Source organism: Rhopilema esculentum, chromosome 3 (genome assembly GCF_057945365.1).
Source record: "Rhopilema esculentum isolate cy_ngs chromosome 3, ASM5794536v1, whole genome shotgun sequence".
NCBI classification, from domain to species: domain Eukaryota; kingdom Metazoa; phylum Cnidaria; class Scyphozoa; order Rhizostomeae; family Rhizostomatidae; genus Rhopilema; species Rhopilema esculentum.
Window position 1 is genome coordinate 5,610,945 of NC_142817.1, and position 20,322 is coordinate 5,631,266.

General features: G+C 38.3%; 1 protein-coding gene across 3 annotated transcripts in view; it reads left to right on the forward strand.

The window, feature by feature from the left end:
- The window catches only part of LOC135690462 (cortactin-binding protein 2), a 96,589-nt gene extending 80,394 nt beyond the window's left edge, over positions 1 to 16,195 (forward strand). The window contains exons 2-12 of one of the 3 annotated variants that reach the window (XM_089112118.1): positions 2,874 to 2,930; positions 3,398 to 3,556; positions 3,873 to 4,010; positions 5,118 to 5,197; positions 5,324 to 5,410; positions 7,185 to 7,284; positions 12,924 to 13,146; positions 14,068 to 14,199; positions 14,652 to 14,743; positions 15,333 to 15,384; positions 15,823 to 16,195. In XM_089112118.1, the coding sequence (XP_088968244.1) occupies positions 3,412 to 3,556; positions 3,873 to 4,010; positions 5,118 to 5,197; positions 5,324 to 5,410; positions 7,185 to 7,284; positions 12,924 to 13,146; positions 14,068 to 14,199; positions 14,652 to 14,743; positions 15,333 to 15,384; positions 15,823 to 15,997 (1,224 nt within the window). In that variant the 5' untranslated portion in view covers positions 2,874 to 2,930; positions 3,398 to 3,411 and the 3' untranslated portion in view covers positions 15,998 to 16,195. Of the gene's footprint in view, positions 1 to 2,873; positions 2,931 to 3,274; positions 3,557 to 3,872; positions 4,011 to 5,117; positions 5,198 to 5,323; positions 5,411 to 7,184; positions 7,285 to 12,923; positions 13,147 to 14,067; positions 14,200 to 14,651; positions 14,744 to 15,332; positions 15,385 to 15,822 lie in introns of those variants that run through there. The other 2 variants (XM_089112123.1, XM_089112122.1) reach the window with 2 other exon arrangements.
- The last annotated feature ends 4,127 nt before the right edge of the window (positions 16,196 to 20,322 follow it).

Genomic DNA, 20,322 nt, shown 5'->3' on the forward strand with positions numbered 1-20,322 from the left:
AGGTTGTTTCGAGTAAAAAAAAATTTTTATTTTCAAAATTTCAAATACCGCTTGCATCAAACTTGCCAGCAAAAGTACTGTTATTGTGGATCTATAGCACTAATCATATCCTTTTCACGTTGATTGATTCTGCCTAATTGATTACAATATCTTGATTTGTTTATTTTTTAACTCAATGACGTCAAACACTAGACACATAAACCCGACATATAAAACACAACTCATTTAAGTTCATTTTTACCTTATTAGATCTTAGGTGATAAACTTGTTAAACCGTTGATATGTAATGTACTATATTATTCTATTTTTTGTGGACACAGTATTTATTATCCTGTTGAACAGTGCAGAAGCGAGCTCCTAACCTTTGTGGCAGCTTTTGAACAAGCATTAGAATTTATGAAAGTTTGTGACGTCACCCTAATGTATCTAAGTGATTGTTCAGTCAGCAGTGGTTGTGCAACATGTCCTCGTTTCATATTTCTGGAAACAAGGGTATCGTTTCCGAAATGCACGGGGGGTGCTGTGTCTCGATGTGCAGGTACCGCGATATTGCGACTTCACGCAAACTCGGAACACAGTAGTCTCCTTGGTGTTTCCAAACGAAACGATGCCTTTTTGTAATTCCAAGCACGAGGAGTCAATGGCTCGTATACCTATTGTAATTTCCACCGCTTCCCTTGGTGACCAATCATCAAGATTTAAGGCTCCTAGACCAAGACCTATTGATATTGTATAGAAAAACCTGCCCAGGCGAGTATGCTCAAAGTTCAATGAGACAGTGACTTTAAACAAATTAAATATAATTTAAGTAAGATCAGATTATTTACATTATTTAATCAGAATATAGAACGTCCATGTTAATATTTATGGATTGTCATAAGTCAACTGTATCATCTAGCTATGGATATTTTAGTGAAGCATTTTCAGTGGACCTAGCTTTTAAATTTTAGATTGCTAAATGGCCAAGGATGCGTTAGGTGGCATGCATTAATGGGTTGACCCAAGGTTTATCTCATGACGCTGGGAATAATTTATGTTACGGTTCAAGCATAACTTCCAATTAGGCCAAGAATATAATTGTATATAATTGTAGTATATATGTGAAACAACAAATCGAAGTATTCACGATGGCACGACCTCGTGATATGTTATACGTACAAGGACGTTTTAGCAAATAACAAATTATTTCTTCGTTGTTGGGCAGTAATTATCGCTTAGATATTTGCGTTATAGATGGGGACTAGCATTTAAGTCTTTTTCCAAAATGGGTTTATCCAAAAATTGAGGGCATGCTAGAAAGCAGTTTTATGCGGAACGGGCTATGAAGCATGAACTTAACGGTGTTTTTGTTTTGGGGGAGGGGCACCATATTTTGCCATGATATATTACTCCTCGACTTGTCTTCTGTTTTTGCTTTTCAAAATAGCTGCTTGCTCATATTTGAACTGAACGTTATCTTTTAATGAAGAGAATTCGATATCTCTTGCTGCTGCGTTTTGGGCAATGCGTAGCATTCTAATAACTTTTCATATGTTACTCAACTACAGTCTTTTGTCAGCCAAGAGAACAAAATTAAATAATCAAGCAAGATAGGGTCTTTTTCGCTCTATTTTGTTTTCTTTCAGAAAGCAAATAGCTATCCAAGGAAACGCAAGACAACAAGTCATACGTGGGGTGAAAATTTCCGAGCCATCCATAAGTAGTAGAAATTAGACATTAACAAACTTTGTTATTGGTTGTTCCCATATTGGTATATTTAAAAGTGCACTCCCGCCCCTTAAGATGACAGGATTATTTGTCCTAAAGTGAAACTAAACATGCACACCTGACCTATTCATATTACGAATGCTTATCTTATGGTAGTGACCAAAGGGGGATACCCCCAAGTTTCAACAAAACAAGGTATACGACAAAACATGACTCTTCTCTACATAAAGGGTAGGGAACCTCCAATGCCCTTAACACCCTTCTGCTCCTAGTATCAGCGACTCTCAACAGGAAGGTGTCTGTTCTGATATAACCTTTCCGATGATAATTGCAAAGGCAAACATCGTTGTTTTGTGGGTGGGTGGAGAAACCATACATGGTATATAACTTAGTTTTATTTTCCTAGTATTTATAAAGAAAATTTTGTTTTGTTTATTTAGAAACAAGAGGATGTTTAGCTCAAATGTTATGGTGATAGAATTGAAACTATTGCTCTTGTTAGCATCTGCTGTCATATGTCAGTCTGTTTTTTAAGTCTTAACCTTCTAGTCTTAGGTCCTGAAGGCACTTTGTCGCGTAACTGGGTGACGAGTATGCTTTGAGATTGTGATAAGTGTAGGCAAGGTTTCCATCAGAAACATTTGCTATACAGTAATCTTTACTGTATTTGTATACATTTTGTTTGAATGATGCACACTGTGGACAAAAAAGATTTTCTAATTCATTATTTCATATATATATATATAATTAGTTTTCAACAAATGATGCGAGTAAAATGTTTTTTTAAATTTTGGTGATAAAATTCTATGGTTGTATGTACATAGCCTTAACAACAACTGCGCGCGATAGGCACTGAATCAGAATTTACTTATCTTTCTCCTTGCCGGTCGGTTCATTACGACACTCAAACAAAAACAATTACTAATGACCTCATAAAATGTCGAAAATGTCAAAATTACAGAGACATCTAATGTTTTCAGAGACTTTTCAAGAACGCCTTTTACGCGGTACCTGGCCACTAGTGTAAATTTCTGCGACATCAAACCTGTATATTGCCTTTCATCGCATACATCGGTAAACAAAACTTCTTTAATTATTTGCAAGAATCTGAACTGAAGTATTGTTTCCACTTTCTATAAACTTTGACTTGATGCTTTTAATTCTAGATTCCGGCACCCTACTCATTGCAGTTGCCGCAGGTTATGGCTGGGGCTTTTCTGATGGTATGCTAGTGACCTTTGAAAGTACTTTAAACATTTGTGAGAGCCTGTTATAGGTGCAGGAATAAATTCTTTTGCTAGATAGCTGCATATCCTAAGCAATAGTTGGCTGGCTTTGAATAACACTTGTTATGCAAAGGATCCTTTATGATTTTTTAAATTATTTTGGAAATTAACGTCCACAAGCCTGAATGCAAAATAAAACATTTTTCTTTATTTGCTTTAGTTTGTCATGTAGTGCCTGTGTAATACTGTCAAGGGAAATCTTCAAGCGATTTTATTAAAATTCTTGCTTGATTTTTTGGACAATGTCAGATTTGTCTTTGTTATGCTTCATGTTTTTCAAGTGGGACGCTTGAATTGATTTCTTTGTTTGCTTTTACTAGCTAGATGTGGTTAAACTTCTGTAACTTCGCTGCATGTCTTATCTGTCAAGTTGGTAATATTTTTTTCTGTATTTTGTATTTCAGCAGATGGTTTGGTCATGTCTGATAGTATTCTAGACTTCATTGGTGAACTGCGGCTACAAAACGAAAGTGAATGGATCTCCGTTACAGAGGCCGTGAAAAGAATTTTCTTGGATAAGGTTCCTTGGAGAGCGTCTAGAGGTCTGAGCACGAGTAATGCTGGTACGTCACTTCCGAATTGATTTTCTTTGCAAATGGGCTCACATGTGATAGTTCGACTTTTTTGTCAAATCCACAGTGGTGTTAAGTAAAAATACAGCACTTGGTGTTGTGATGCTTATCAAAGTTCAGATAGCTCCACGACCGTGACAATTTTATTCTCGGTAGATTATGACAATATCAACGATTATGCCAAATTAATTATGCCGTAATTTCAGGCCCTAAACGTTTGCAGTTGCATAAACATTAGCGTTTCCCTTGAAATTTGCGATGTGTTTTGCCAGTTTCTTAGCCTTTCTCCGTTTTACACTGTTTACAGCGATTTTCCAGTCAAGCGTCAGTCGATTTGAGCTAGGATCTGTTGCCTGGACGCCTACAGGGTTTCCTGCAGGTATCACGCCTTGGACAGCAGCATGGCAAGATAGATCGAAACCTTACCTGACCATTCGTCTCAAAGGTACTGTTGCAACATGTTAACCTCTTTTCCCCTCCAAGAGTCTCAACTCGCTTTAGAAAACGTTCACGAGTTTCGGTCCTTGTAGGGAGCCTCCATCCGTCAAATCAAATGAAACAATTCATTGGCTGAAATCATCGAATTAGTTCCAGAAGTTCTTCCTAATTCTTATTAAAGTGAAGAAATCCCCCAGATTTGTTCTTGTCCATCGCCAGTTTTTACTGACGTCAACCACAAATTGATATGGTACTGATTTTATTAGAAGAAAAATCCCAGTGTTAGAGTGACTACGTAATTCATCAAATGAGTATGCAATTGGAATACCACAAAAATTTAACCTACGTTTCCTTACATTTTCAAATTCATTACCTTTTTTGATATGGTGTCATCAACATTCAGAAAGGACAGTTAAAAGAAATATGCTAAAACCTCCGGCTAGTTAGATCCGTATCATTGGAAATGTTAATACATGATTAGGAAGGTATTAAAAAAGTTTCGAATTTGCTTTTCAGGACAACTCTTATTTTTTAGTTTCTGTCTCCTATTTTAAAAATTCAACTGCATACAATTTATCAGTTACATTAATACAATACTACACACAACACAAATTAAGCACAAATCTAAAAACAACAGAGAAATAATAGCCTACATATCAAATTGTATGAAGGGGAATTCCTTGAGGAGGGACTCTCTGAGTAGTTGGGCTAATCGAGGAGAGAGCACCACTTGTTTTAAGAATGAATATGAGTTATCCCTAAACATATTTTAACTTATTTTGAGAGCTTGGTCAATCTATCCTCTTTCCTTTCTTTTTAGACTAAAGATGCACCTAAATTTCTGCTTTTAAGTTATTGTCAAACATAAAAGGATTTTTTATTAATGCACTTTTACGTTGTAGTTGATAAATGCACGAAAAATGCTCTTTTTTGGTTTTCTTTATTTGATAAAGTTCATATATATTCTTAACAATATTCTCAATAATTGTTTATCTCTGATTAGAGGTGTCTAGTTTGATTTTCGTAACGACAAATTGATTAATCGTTTGCAATTTTCATTGTCCTAAAGCTTTTGTCCTAACGGTGACAACACTTTTTAATCATTGCTTTTCAGATGAAACAACTTCAACATTTGATTCAGTGGCATACTCTACGTCTTTAGAAAATACTTCGTTACAAGAATATTGCAGATTGGTGAGCTATTCTTATAGCTTGAATTTTTGTTATAGCTTGAAGTTTTTAACTTGTTTGAAAATACACCCACTGCTGATGACAGTAATGATTGTATTTCCACATAACATATATGATTTCCATTTTCAGATTAAGCGGTACAGAAATGTGCTGTTCATGACTGACGACACGATAGAGGCTAAGCATTTCATTTCCTGCTTCTCCCACTGGCTCAAGGTATGTTGTCTACAGTATCCTCCGTATGATATCAACCGGTAAGATAGCAGTTAATGTATGTTGCTTAGAAAGTCGTTTTCCCTAGACGGGGGCTACATTAACTTTACTTTCAATGATTTAGAAGATTTTCTAAGTGCATATTATTCTTTGGGTTGTGTCATTATAACAAGTTGCATTAATTTGATTAATAATGAATTTTCTACTTTTCATGTCTGTTGTTTGTTCCCCTGTATAGAATAAAAAATTATTTTGTTTGGATATTTTACATATGAAAACTTGCTTAAAAATAAGCTCACCGTGATAGAAAATTTGTTTTCATCAAATTCACCAAACGTAAAGAAAATTTGTTTCCTATTCATTTCCCAAATCTGAAATTTTCAGCGTAAGTAATATTACGTAGTATCATATTACATTACGATTCCTTTTGCGCAGTAAGATGTGTATATTTTTTTATAATTGACTCTTGGATTATAAGAACACCTTGCTCAGTAAACCTAATCTCCGTGATATATCCCTTACCATTACGTAGCAGCGTCTTCACAAATACTCTAGTGTCTCTAATAGAAGGGCCCCCTTGTATTGACTTCAGAAGAATTTGCCCTCCGCTCTGTCGCTTATTAGCACCCGCCCTTCTATTAAATTTTACAAACCTGTCATGACCAGGACACGCAATTTTCACTTGTCAATAATTCCTCTTGTTCTGTTTGTCTATCTTTATCTCTAACAATCTATCCATTATCAAGTAACCAGTGTCACCATCCTAATAATTCCACTGCCTTTTAATTAAAAGATTTACCAACATCCACTCCTTTTATTAGCTCCCCTTTGGCATTGAAGTTTACTGACATTTTATTGAAAATTAGCCTACCTGAACATCCCCTTCTATTAGCAACTCTCTTCTATTGAAAACTGGCCGACATGAACACCCCTTTCTATTAGCACCCCTCTTCTATTGAAAATTGTTCGACATGAACACCCCCTTCTATTAGCAACCCCTTTCTATTGAAAACTGGCCGACATGAACACCCCTTACTATTAGCACCCCACTTCTATTGAAAACTGGTCGACATGAACACCCCCTTCTATTAGCAACCCCTTTCTATTGAATACTGGCCGACATGAACACCCCTTACTATTAGCACCCCACTTCTATTGAAAACTGGTCGACATGAACACCCCCTTCTATTAGCAACCCCTTTCTATTGAAAACTGGCCGACATGAACACCCCTTACTATTAGCAACCCCCTTCTATTGAAAACTGGTCGACATGAACACCCCCTTCTATTAGCACCCCCTTCTATTGAAAACTGGTCGACATGAACACTCCCTTCTATTAGCACCCCCTTCTATTAAAAACTGGCCAACATGAACACCCCCTTCTATTAGCAACCCCCTTCTATTGAGAACTGGTCGACATAAACACCCCCTTCCATTACCTCCCCCTTCTATTAGAGACACTAGAGTACGTTTGCAAAGTTCGCTTTCTCATCTAAATGGAAACGAAACAAGGGTTTTCTGTTTTCACGTAAGCGTCTATGTGGAAGGGGTTTTAAAGCGTTTGTTACAGGATCATGTCATTTGAGATTTTCTCAGAATTCGATAAGAACTCTGCACGAAAGGGCATGTTCACTAATTTAATTAATTTATAATGAGCTATATGCTTGATTATATGCACACAATTAGCTGAGAATCCCATTTATTTTGAGCTATATCTTTATACGTATATCCAGTATTGCATGTAACTTGCAAGGATGAAATTTATTTTTCAATCAGACCATGGACGAAATTAGAGGCAAGACAAGTTTTATTGCCAGCGTTGAAGAGAATGAGATTTGCACTGCTCAGGAACTTGTGAAACTGTTACGAGAATATGGTTGGTATCTCCGTAAATTTGTGTTTTATTATGCACCCCTTATATGTCCCATTGATAGGTTTTTACTAGAACTAAATATAGTTTCATTTCAATCCAATGCATTTCCCATGCCTGATTTTTGCCATACTTTCCGGGCCCCTGCGCAGAGTCCAAAAAGACCTTGGAAAATTCCATGTGAGAGTTGTTTATCTGCGCGAGGGTTTTTGAAAAGGAAAGGTAATAATTTGTTTCTGAAGGCAGATTTCTGATTTGTATTACGTAGACGGGCATAGTAGTTGATTGGAAGCATTTGATTTGGCTAAGCGTTTTTGGAGCACATTTATTCGAGTGATTCTTGTTCGCATGTATAAATTCAAACAGCAGTGGAAGAGTCTATTTTTTACGAACGAATCAACCATTTCTCAAAAAAATGCTATTTGCCGATAACCTATGAAAGGACGTACTAGAAATCATAATTACTTTCATAGATTTCATTTATAAATATTGTCGTGAACTCAATATTGCTTCGAACGCAACAACTACATGAACAGTTCACGAAGCAAGATATAGACCTTTTTAATTTTTACCACGCCGAAATAATCACTAAAATCATTACAACTCTACTCACTAACCACCACTAAGAAAAGAATCCCCCTTCACGGGCACACAGCCTCTATTTATACTCCTACTTATTATTACGTAACTTTACAAAAATACCTACCGTGATTACATCATACTTGCGAGATTACCATCGAACGTTCCAGAAATTTCTACGCATACTAATCATACCATGAATTATAATTACAAAGCAATGTCAGCAGGGAATAAACAAAGGAAGTCTTAAACAAAACAACCGCATACGTAATGTTTCTAAAAATTAAGTTAGTTTTCATCACGTGTCTTCGTGGCACTCAGTGACTCCGTCACATTTCCCCCTCCTTCGGTAGACAAAAATGGTACATTTTTGACTGTCTTTTTACAACGTGTTCAAATCCTTGATAATGTGTCCGCATTTGAGTTATCCTGTCCTCTCCGATACTCTACTCTGTAGTTATACATCTGTAATGCCAAACTCCATCTAGTTAGCCTGCTGTTCTTCTCTTTTATCTGGTCCAACCATTTTAATGCATTATGGTCTGTCTGAATTGAAAACTTCCGGCCATATAGATAAACTCGCAACTGCTGTATTGCCCATATGATAGCCAAACACTCTTTCTCTACAACAGCATAGCGTCTCTCTCGATCAAGTAACTTGCGGCTAAGATACATTACGGGGTGTTCTTCATTGTCATCTCCAATTTGACTAAGAACTGCTCCAAGTCCTCTATCTGATGCATCCGTCTGTAGTAAAAACTCTTTGCTGTAGTCAGGGCTTCTCAAGACTGGTGATGAACATAGAGCCTTTTTAAGTCTTCTGAATGCGTTTTCACAATCATCTGTCCATTGAATAGTACCTTTTACTTCCTTTTTAGTGAGGTCCGTTAATGGGGCTGCGATGTTTGCATAACTGGGTATGAATTTTCGGTAATATCCCGTTAAACCAAGAAATGAGCGCACTTGCTTTTTGCTTTCTGGTCTCAAAAAGTCTCTGACCGCTTTCACTTTGTCAGCTTCTGGTCGAACTTTGCCATTTCCAACAATATGTCCCAGATAATGCGCCTCGTTCATTGCCAATGAGCATTTCTTTGGATTTGCTGTGAGCCCCGCTTTACTGATACGCGTCAATATCTCCTCCAAATGTTTTAAGTGGTCCTCCCATGTAGCACTGAATTCTATGACGTCATCTAAAAATGCTGCTGCACATTTTTCCATTCCTTTAAGTATCTTGTCCATCATCCTCTGAAAAGTAGCAGGAGCTCCGTGTAATCCCATAGGCATAACTCGAAATTCAAATAAACCAAAAGGTGTTGTGAATGCTGTCTTTGGTACTGCATCAGGACTTAATGGGACTTGCCAATATCCTCTTGTAAGATCCAGGGTGGAGATGTACCTTGAATTGCCAAGCCTGTCAAGAATTTCATCAACCCGCGGCATCGGGTATGCATCAAATGAAGACACCTTGTTCAATTCTCTATAATCAATACATATTCTCAGCGATCCATCTTTTTTTGGAACAATCACTACTGGAGCTGCCCATTCACTATTTGAAGGCTGGATGATTCCCATCTCTTCCATTTTTTCGATTTCCGTCTTGATTTTCTCATACTGTGACTGTGGCAGACGATACGGCCTCTTCCTAACTGGTTTTGCATCTCCTGTGTGAATCTGGTGTTCTACTACTGTTGTTTTTCCAGGAGAGTCTTTCAAAACGGTTGTGAATCTTTGTAGTAGGACATGCAATGTTCTTGATTGGCTGGCACTAAGATCTTCCTCAATTTTTACTGCTTCCCAGCCATCTTTAGAAAATTCGTTGTTTATAGAAGGTACCACTAAGTCATTCTCCTCTTGATCTTCTGAGCTATTTCCCCTCTCTATAAACCTCACCTTGCCATTTAATGATGACTTCAACTGCGCATACTCCTTACATTTATCCAATGTTGTGTCATTCCCCTGCATTTCTCTTATCTCTGCAGCGCTCCAACTGGAATTCTTCATCTCTAAACTTCCTTCATTTTCGTCATTTGTATTTATCTTTGCTGTTTCCGCCATCTGTACTTCTTTTGACCCAGACAACGATTCAACTGTCCCCTCGGTATTGTCGTCTCTATCCACATCTCCAGTTGAAGAATTTATCTCGCAATTTACATCTGAAGTTTCCTCTGATTGATTGCCTTCTCCGCTAGCGTCGCTTAAAGCCCGCGCTTTTGCACCCGAGCAGATCTCCCTGGCCAACTGTATCGCCTCTTCTTGTTCCCGTGCTTTCTCCTGTGATCTGGTCACTACTATAAAAGCTTCAATTTCATCCCTCTCAAACTTCTCATCATTTACTATGTCCATGCCTAACAGAACCGGTCTTGGAAGATTCGGAGACTTCACAACCCTTCGCAAGAACACTTTGTCTTGAATCTTTATGCTGACTTCGGCAGTCGGGTAGCTGACATAATCACCATGTGCGCATTGTATATCAACTCTGGTTTCCTCATTGACTTTGCCTTCTGGTATCAAGTCTTTGTGCACAAGTGTCCTTGAACAGCCAGTGTCGACAAGAATGTCTACCGGTCTCCCTTCTATTTCCCCTCTGCAGCTGAAAGCCTTTAGAATTTTACCAACTGAATGCTCTCCAAAGTCAAATGATTGTGCTGATCTGATCAACTTGTCTTTATGTTTAACATAATATCCCGTATGTCTCCCTCTGTTGTTGTTGTTGTGGGCCTGATTTGACGGACAATGCAGAGCAATGTGTCCTGGTCTCCCGCACTTAAAACACTGAATTGTCGAGCTCCTTGTAGGTGTATGTTGTATTGTATCGTTTTCAGGCTTTCTTTTGCCTACTGGTACCGTCGTATCTGCTTGTTTTGGTACAGGGCAGTTCTTTAAAATATGGCCAGTCCTTTTACAACCATGACATCTAATTTCTTGGGTACCCTGTCCCCTGATTGTGGCCTTTCGTGCTAACAGGTAATCGTCAGCCAATATGGCAGCTTCTTCTGATGTTGTAGGCTTTCGCTCTCTGGTCCAAATTTGTAGCTCTAATGGCAGAGAACTTAGTAGCTGCTCCAATATGATAGCATTGGAAATCTGCTCCTTTGAACTTGTAGAGGGATGTACCCACTTGCAGTATAGATCACGCAGTTTCACCTCCAGTTCAGTGCAACTCTCCTCGTTCCTTTTCCTTGTGGCTCTAAATCTCTGACGATAGGTTTCTTCATTAATATCGTACCTCCTCAAAATGGCTTTTTTCACTTCTTCGTAAATGCGAGACTTCTCTGGGTCCATGTTGGCATACGCGGCTTGTGCTTTTCCAGAGAGCAATGGTGCTAATTTCACCGACCAAACCTCTGCTTTCCATCCATATGTTTCCGCTACACGCTCGAATGTGGTGAGAAAATGCTCTATATCGTCATCGTCACAGAGCTTTTTAAGAGCAGGCTTCCCAAGGTTTATCATTGGTTCTTGTCCCTGGCTGGATAAACTGAGTTCTGCGAATTTCTCTAAAAATTGCCTTCTCTCGTTGTCAGCTTGAGCTTCCCACGCGAGTCTTCTTTCCTCCTCTCTGGCCAACCTTTCCTCTTTCTCTCGCTCACGATTTACCTTTTCCAGTTCTCTTGCTTTAATTTCTCTCTCTCTTTCTCGCTCTCTGGCTTCCCGCTCTTCATTCTGAAGACGAATAATTTTTTCCAACTGGGCCTTCTCCTCTTGTTTTCGCTGCGCCTCTTGTGCCTTTACTTGCTCTTCTATGTCGGATTGCTTTTTTCCAAGTGTGGCTATTAGTTGCATAAACTGCTCGTCTCTCTTTCGATCCTGCTCCTCTCTATAGAGGCGCTCTTTTTCTTCTTTTTCTGTCATCCATTTAAGTATTTCTAAAACTGCTCCACTTTCCCCTCGTTCTTCGCTTGTATGCTGGGCTTCTTCCTGCCTTTTCCCTCGTCTTCCTTCGGCTGCCATGGTACTATTCCAACACACCACAGTATTTCAAACCAAATTAAACAGTTTTTACTCCACTTACGTGATCCTCGCCTACCGAAGTATTTTTCCTCGGCGATAAATGACCCCACTTCTGGTACCAAAATGTCGTGAACTCAATATTGCTTCGAACGCAACAACTACATGAACAGTTCACGAAGCAAGAAATAGACCTTTTTAATTTTTACCACGCCGAAATAATCACTAAAATCATTACAACTCTACTCACTAACCACCACTAAGAAAAGAATCCCCCTTCACGGGCACACAGCCTCTATTTATACTCCTACTTATTATTACGTAACTTTACAAAAATACCTACCGTGATTACATCATACTTGCGAGATTACCATCGAACGTTCCAGAAATTTCTACGCATACTAATCATACCATGAATTATAATTACAAAGCAATGTCAGCAGGGAATAAACAAAGGAAGTCTTAAACAAAACAACCGCATACGTAATGTTTCTAAAAATTAAGTTAGTTTTCATCACGTGTCTTCGTGGCACTCAGTGACTCCGTCACAATATATAATTTGTTTTCACAAAAATATAAATCATGTTATGTTTCTGTTATCTGCTAAATATGTACCCTAGCATATATTGCTATATAAGTCGTCATACAAAGTCACATACCATATGTTGACGCACATTTTAACTGTCTTCTTGTTCTGATACATAACGGGTATGGCTGTTTAATAATTCTAGATCAATCGATGTGTTTCGAAACATCTCAAAGTGTTTTACAAGGAAAGGCATTCGAATTAATTGATATGTTAGGTTGGATGAAATTTGGCTATCTTGCCAGTGATAGGAATTGTAGCTCTCCTGGTGGACATTGGAAATCTTACTTTTTGCGTCTTTGTGAAAAATAATTATGATAAATTAACAAAAATAACTCCAATTCTAGCCTATTACATTTCAGTAAAATGTTAAAAGAATGCTTGAAAATTACGCTATTGTTCCTTTTGCCACATACGGTGCTTGGAAAAAGTTTCTCCATAGCACCCCATTTCCACCTTCAAACGGTGTTGTATTGTGTGATCAATGAGCTTAGGCGAGTCCATTGCAATGCAGTTTGTTGTTCCTTTTTAGGAGCTTTGGTTGAGGTGAATCGCGAGAGACCGAAGTGCTCAACAATTATTCTGATCGACGTTGATTTCATCCTTAATCGAAAATTATCTTCGGATGTCTTTGTTTGGCTTGGAAAACGTGGAACAGAAGAACCCTTCTATCTAAGCAATGGCATTGGAGTGAACAGTCAGCTTTACTATTTGCAAAATGACGTCATCGTACTTGCATATGCAACAAAGACAAGGTAAATAACCTTTACAGTATAGAACAACAGTATGTTAGGTTTCCGCTTTTCCCTGCTAGTTGGAGAGTCAAGGTGGTATTAATTGTTGGAAGTATCATTTATTTTTTGTCATCAACTGTCTTGCTTAAAGTAAAGGCGATTCCTGTATGCGAGCCGTGCCCTTAGGCCAAAGCATGGAGACAAAGGATGGCCAGTTCCTTCAATGCAGATTCATCACTCCCCCCCCCCCCAAAATGCAGATACTGTTCTATTCTCGTTTTCTTTAGCTTCCCCGTCGTTGTTAGTCCTTCCCTAAATAAAGGATAGAGCCCAACCTTCAGCCTTCAGAACTGCAGCAAAATTGCCTTACCGCGGTCGATAGCCTGAGCTACTAAGGGACATATATTTTGAAGACGGTACAGCTGATGATATTTACAGCTGCTAACAAACCTTTAAGGCTGATAGAGCGCTATCCACGAGAGCTATAAAGAAGACAAAAGTTCCATGAGACAAAAATTCCCTTTATTAAATCGTACTTCTATCCAACCTTTAGCACCATGTTCCCTGTCAGAGTTTGAAATAACATATCATTTTGACTAATCCTGCTCATGCGACTAAGAGATGTGGCATCGACAGAATTCAGATTTGTAGATCTGAAGTCGATTGCTTCAGATCTAGTTTGCCAAAGCAAGGATATTTCAACCCTTTCATACTATGCATGAGTTTTTTCGTCTCAGTTCAAAAATGAACACTTTGAATTTACTCAGATTTTATGGGGACGTTGTGTGTATCAAAACTACTTGTAAAGCAACAATCTTTATATTATTCAGTATTGATTTTTTATCAGTGTTTGTTGCCTATTTCCGGCTTTTTTTCCAGCCATTTGCAGCCAAGATTTTAATACTCTATATTTACTTGTTTTAAGTGCTCACTTTTTTCCAGCATGGACCGATTTGGGCAAGGAATTCATAGATTTTTCAAGTTAATTGATCTCCCACCAACCATGCCTGTTCTTCTGCAACGTTGGCTCCGACAAAAGGCAACACGAAATTCAGAAAGCCGATTAAACTTCAGGTGAATATCTTTGTAGTTTAGGTTTTACAGTTAAAAGAGTGTTATGGCAGCGAGATTTTTAATAGACGGGTTATTGGCTCTCTCACTTCTACAAGCTACTTTTTCCAATTTAAGGTTTAATTTTCTATGGGACTGCTCTTCATTGTGTGTGAACAGGTGCTTTCATAATTTCAATACGGCAGAGTCTTCAGATTTTCAGTTTTCTTTTTTGTGCCATCTTCCGAGTGCCCTCTTCACCTTGCACATGACTAATGCGAAATGTAGCACAATTATGAAATGTGAAATGTGAACAATTAGATTTATACCTTTAATGTCAATCTTAATTTAGATACCTTTCTTACAATCCAATCACACTCCCATGTGACGTTAATTGTCAAGTCACTCACAGTTTCAGAAACGTTTTAAGTTCTTCCCAGTTCACAATCTCTGAATATTGCTTGATCCATTTTTAGGGAAATTGATAACTGGAGCTCCTGGATAAGCGATGTTTACAGAAGATCTAGAATCGATCTTGAAAAGCTAGACATTAAATTGGATATGCCAGGTTTGTCGTTATTGTGAATCATGTTCATTTTGTTTTCAAAATTTGAAGTTCATTTTTTGTAGATGCCAAAGGTAGAACCATTCAATTTTGTTTCTTTATTTCGTAATTCGTTGTCACTTGTGTAAAAGTTGTTTCAACGTATATCTGCTTAGGCTCAATGTCACCTGGTGCTGTCATAAAATGCTCAAACACTTGTTTTGATATGTCACAAAAACCAAATAAAGTCACACTCAATTTTCTCAGTATCTTCAGTGCCATTTTGGTTTTTACTGAAAAATATATCAAAATAGATTCAAAGCTAACTAGTTGTAGGTACCAAAGGGACGATTTCCAGCTTGCTTTGAGGAATTGAGAATATGTCAGAATGTGCCTTCTGATCAGATTACTTAGTTTATAGTCTCTTTAATTTTTGCTAGTTGATTTTCAATTGTTCTGTAATTTGGATGCAAACATGAATCGATTCGAAAAGCACTTTGTATTGTTACACACAAAGCCATCATTTTATGGACATTGGTCGTTTGTGGCAAGACATGATCTAAGCACGATTAACAAACCTGCATATTACTCACTGTCATTGTTTTCTTCGCAGATCTTGGGCTGTTTCTGTCTGCTCCTTTCAGTGATTCAGCCGGCCTTAAAAGGTAATGATTTCATGTTTCATGTCACATAATTTCGTAATATAATACGTTGATTATATTGATGTGGATGAAATGAAGACTTAAGACAACACTCAAAATCTTTCTGGAATTGTTGGTTCCCTTTCGAAGAAGGCGGCTTAGTCGCGTGCTTTTTGTAGAAATGTGCTGGGAAATCGCTTTATCGTGACGAAATTTACATACATACTGTACAGAAAGCAAAAAGGTGTCATCATAAGTGCCTAGGCCTAAGCAAAAGTTCCTATGGTCCATAGGCTCTATGTTTCGTGCGCCTTAGATAATACTGCGCCTCTGCTTGTCCTTGTGTCTAATACGGCCTTAATGTCATATTTGGTAAGTTTCATGCCGTCTTCCCTCTCCCCTTCCTCGTTTGAAAATAGAAACCCTGCACTAATTTTACATAAGGTATCCTTTTCTTTGCAGCTGGGCTGAAGACCTTTGGTTGCATCACTTTCTGCCACAAGTCGAAAGTTCTGTGGAGGAGCAGGTTGCCGAGGCAACCAATACTCAGCAGGACTTATTGATCCAAGTCGCTCTGAACGCATTCTTAGAAGGAGCTTTTTTGCCGGGCTGCCCATGCAAATTAGATATCGGTTAAGTTAGGACTAAATTTTTAGATATTTTAATCGACTCTACTAGACCTAATGCTGTCTGACCAGGAGGAATGTACTCATATTGCAGAGATTTTGTCGGTGGTCGAAACAGGGAGATTTGATGCTTTCATCTAAAGGAGGGACTTGAAAATTTTATAGAAGAAATGACCTGTTGTTCTCTGATTTCCCTGGTGCAAATCAAGTCCTGTTTCGGATGCCAAAACTCTTGTTGTTCATGTGTGTAACACCTTTTGCAATTAGATATTACTTTCACAAAGTTTTTAAAGAGGCCGGAAGTTGGTCATAATGTGCAGGCCTTAAAGGGGGCGTATTTTCGTCAAACTTTTCGTCGCAGAGGCAACATCTTTTACCTTGTTACCTAGCAGTCCAGCCATATGATACTCTGGGTACCAGATCCTCAATAAACCGGGGATAAAGTATTGTAGACCGCTTCGGTGGCAAAGAAGGAAGCTCAAATGATTATTGTTGTTTCCTAAGTGCTTCCAACGGAGGGGCTGTAGCCCCCCTAGCCCTCCCCTGGCGCCACCACTGATTACACCTTTTAAATACCAAGCTAGGGTCTATTTTCAACTTTGAAACTTATATTGCAAAACTTTCCAAAAGGCGGACATTTCCAATTAGTGCACACCTTGCTCTGGTCCCGACAGTGTCCTCTAAATAGAGACAATACTGTATATTTCTGAGACTAAATAATGGAGACTCTGTCGCCCAGGGTAGCCATATGACTGTCTACTGACAAAAATCTCTTCATATCCCCCTTCAACCCTTCTTAAGATTTATTGAATTACTTATCTTCAGTTTCATTTTAAGCACTTGTTATAAACTGCCGACTGAATCAAATAAAGTTTTATCTTACTGTTCTTAAATACAAATTCACTTTTTCTAAAACGAAATGTTTAGTCAAAGTTACGTTGCAATTAGTTCTTGCAGTTAACAGCGTCAAAAGATATGTAAATGAAGGAACCCTCGTTGTAAAATAGTGCTGTACCAGAGCATGCTACGTTTCTCGTTGATAAGTATGGAAAAACCACTGCCCCAGTTTTCAACTCTTTATTATTCAAATCTATTTAACACTTAAGGTGGTGGAAAGGGACACTGTGACTCCTGACAAACTCTAAAAGAACATATTGTACTTAACACAGAACGGCAATTGTTGTACTCAACGACGTCGGAGATTTTTCATTCCACCTTCTGTCGCGCCCTTTCCCGCCCTGTTCACCATTCTATCGACCCGAATCATGTTTGCTAGTTTGGTACATATTTCAACAGTTTTATTGCCACTGTTATCTTGCCTTAAAGCAGAAAAATAATAGGTGTTACTACCAACATTATAAATTTTATTCCCGTCCTTTCAATAACTTAGTAACACACTCAGAAAGATCAGCTACTTGGTTTGAAACTTGTGTGTTTACTGTGTTTTGTGTAAACTATTTGAAAACTTGGTACCCTATTCAGGCGCTGTTCACTCAACCTGAACGATACTTACAGACACGGTAAAGGGGATAGAGTAGGAGGGTAAAAGTACCCTTGTCATTTGTCTTCGCAATTATCAAGAACATATATATGAGTTTCCGGCTGTAGCAACTTTTTCAAAAACTCGCGTGATTATTTCGTATCTGTTAGAAGTGAGCCGTTCATACGCTTATCGGAATGGAAATATCATTTACATAACAGTAGAAGCTGCAAATCACTGTTGCAAATTTTTTCCTTATCATGAAGCTAATAGCCATGCCCCTGGACCGTGCCGGTGTCTTCAACGACTCTAGACCTCAAAGATATTCATAAAGAAATACCTAAATCGATTTTCAATGTAAAGTGAGAAACATATTACTTTATCCTCGGTGAGTATTTATAACAAACAAATTTATAACAGTTTAGGTATTGTGATGTACATGGTAAAAATTTGCCTTATCGATTTCATCCAGAAATCCTGTCGTTTTTTGACTCTCTTTCTCTTCTGTCGAAAACAAAAAGAAAGTTCTTATGTTGATGCACAAGGTAAGGTAAGAGCTGAGACATACTTGTAAAGCTTTTCACTGCATCGACCAGTTTCTTAATTCTCGAAAACTGAGAAAAGGGACCTTATTTCGACAAGTATTTTGACAAGAAGCTCAAGGGTAAAGGAAAGCGAAAGAATGAAAATTAATCAAAATTGTAGGTCCGTGATTAACAGGGGAAGGGGGTCATACCCATCAGTCTACATTACCATTCTTTGTCTCCCCCACCTTCAAACATCACTTTGCCATGCCACATCATTCTAAAGTACCAGGCACCGCGGAGCGTTGAGAAAAGTGGGGTGGTCTAAAGAAAGTGGGGGGGGGGGCTAAAACCGTATAAAAAGAGGCTTTTCTGGCAGTTTGATACTTGATAATTGGCATTTTTATTATTTGGCATCTTAATATTTGCCCCCCCCCCCCAGCCCTCCCTGCTCCGCGGTGCCCGAGTACCTCAGTGAAGTGAGAAGTCATGCGATTAGGGTCGATGAAAACGGTCTTGCTTTTAGTACAATGTGTTTGCATTTTACGGGCTACGTTATGATTTGAATTGAAGATGTTCAAAAACAGAACCAAGGTGCACATACTGTGTGTTTATCAGGTTTCAGTAAGCTTTTGCGTTTTCAGTATTGCTTTAACAAGTTAAATCGTCTGGCACGTGGCGAAGTAGGCCCACCACACCTTGAATTTCTGATGCCATTTAAACCTGCAAGTCAAGCTCCTGTCATGATGGGAATACAATCAGGAAGGTTATTAATGATGCTGTTGCAAACCCTCTCTGGAAAGACAACATAAATGACAAGCAGGAGAATTGATGTTGCAATGGAGCCTCTGTAGCAAGAATTATCGGCGCCGAGATAGAGTTGTTGGCCATTCCCTGATTATGAAACTTGCATCGTGGAAATACTTCTCTGCTGTATTTAAGGGTAAGAAAAAGTTGGTAATTCAGAAAATAATTTTGAATATGAATGACTCCAAGAAAATCAAAGTTTTTCAACGTTCCGAGTGAAAGTGGAAGACAACCTCAACGTCGATTATTCGTTTAAATACGATGAATGAGCATAAAAATATATGTAGGGGAGTCAAACTCTTTAACTGCGAAGAAGAACCATACTTATTTTGAAATGGGAACTCATTGTGTTTGGCTGCGCTAATGACTATTTTTTCCAGGTATTTTGCCGTTCTCGTGCCAGTTTTTGTGTTGTTTTGAGCTTGTCTTGAACTTGGTGAACAGGGTACTCTCTCTCTTTCGGCTGGACTCTCTAGAGAAGTTGTCAAGTAAATTCCAATGAAAATGTATTTCGAAGGTTCACGCCCGAGTTTGCACAAGTTCGCGCCCGAATTTGCAAAAGTTGACGCCACAATTCTCATTGTGATCAAAATTGAGTACATATTTGTTTTCACGCAAAGGGGATTGGATTGCACACATACGTGCTGTTTTCCACTTTTTATCAGAAATATAGTCCTTCTAGAAAATCCACAAAGTTAAGAAAATATTGCTTGATATCAAATTTAAACCTTTTCGGCCGTCGTTGATATGAAGGGTTTGGGAGGGTGGGTTGTGCGTGGTGAAATGGTCGAATTCGTTTTCTTTCGAGTGGATTTTCGACCGTTCGTTTCATCGTGTTTCGTGATCTACAATCCCGGATAACAATAGTTGAGACTTTTCAGGAAAACTTTATGTTCTTGAAAAATAACTTCCCCCATCCCCCAATTCAACGTTGAATGCATGATTTTGTAGCAAAAATGATAGAACTACATACAGATCCAACACTGCTTGCTCCGGGGGAAAAGGGGGGATTCGAATTTACAAGGGCAAGGTGGCGTTAACTCAGTTCAGTTCATTTCATTTTTAAAAATCCATACATACAAATCTTTTAAAATACAGCAACAGGTTACAAAAAATGAAATGAATTGTATATAATGAGAGAAATAGAGAACAAACAAAAAATATATATGATTTTATAAAAACGAAGGAGATTTGCATCCAGAAATTTCTTAAAGGAGGAGCTCTCTCAATAGATAGACTAATCGAGGAGAGAGCACGTCCTGTGGTAAAAATAGTAAGGTAGTAAGGTAAAGTAAGGTAAAGTAGAAAAATGCAAAAATTGCATCTTGTCTCAACATTTTTGTCCGGGATTGTAGTTTCAGTTTCAAGATATTCGCTTCACTTGCAGTAGAAAACACATACAGTGATAGTAATATTGGGCTCCTAGATCTTCAATAGTATTTCAGTGCACATTTTCCTACCTTTTTCTCTCTAATCAAAGCACAAGATCCAGTTTACACTTACGAATTCAAGTGTCAGCGGGCCC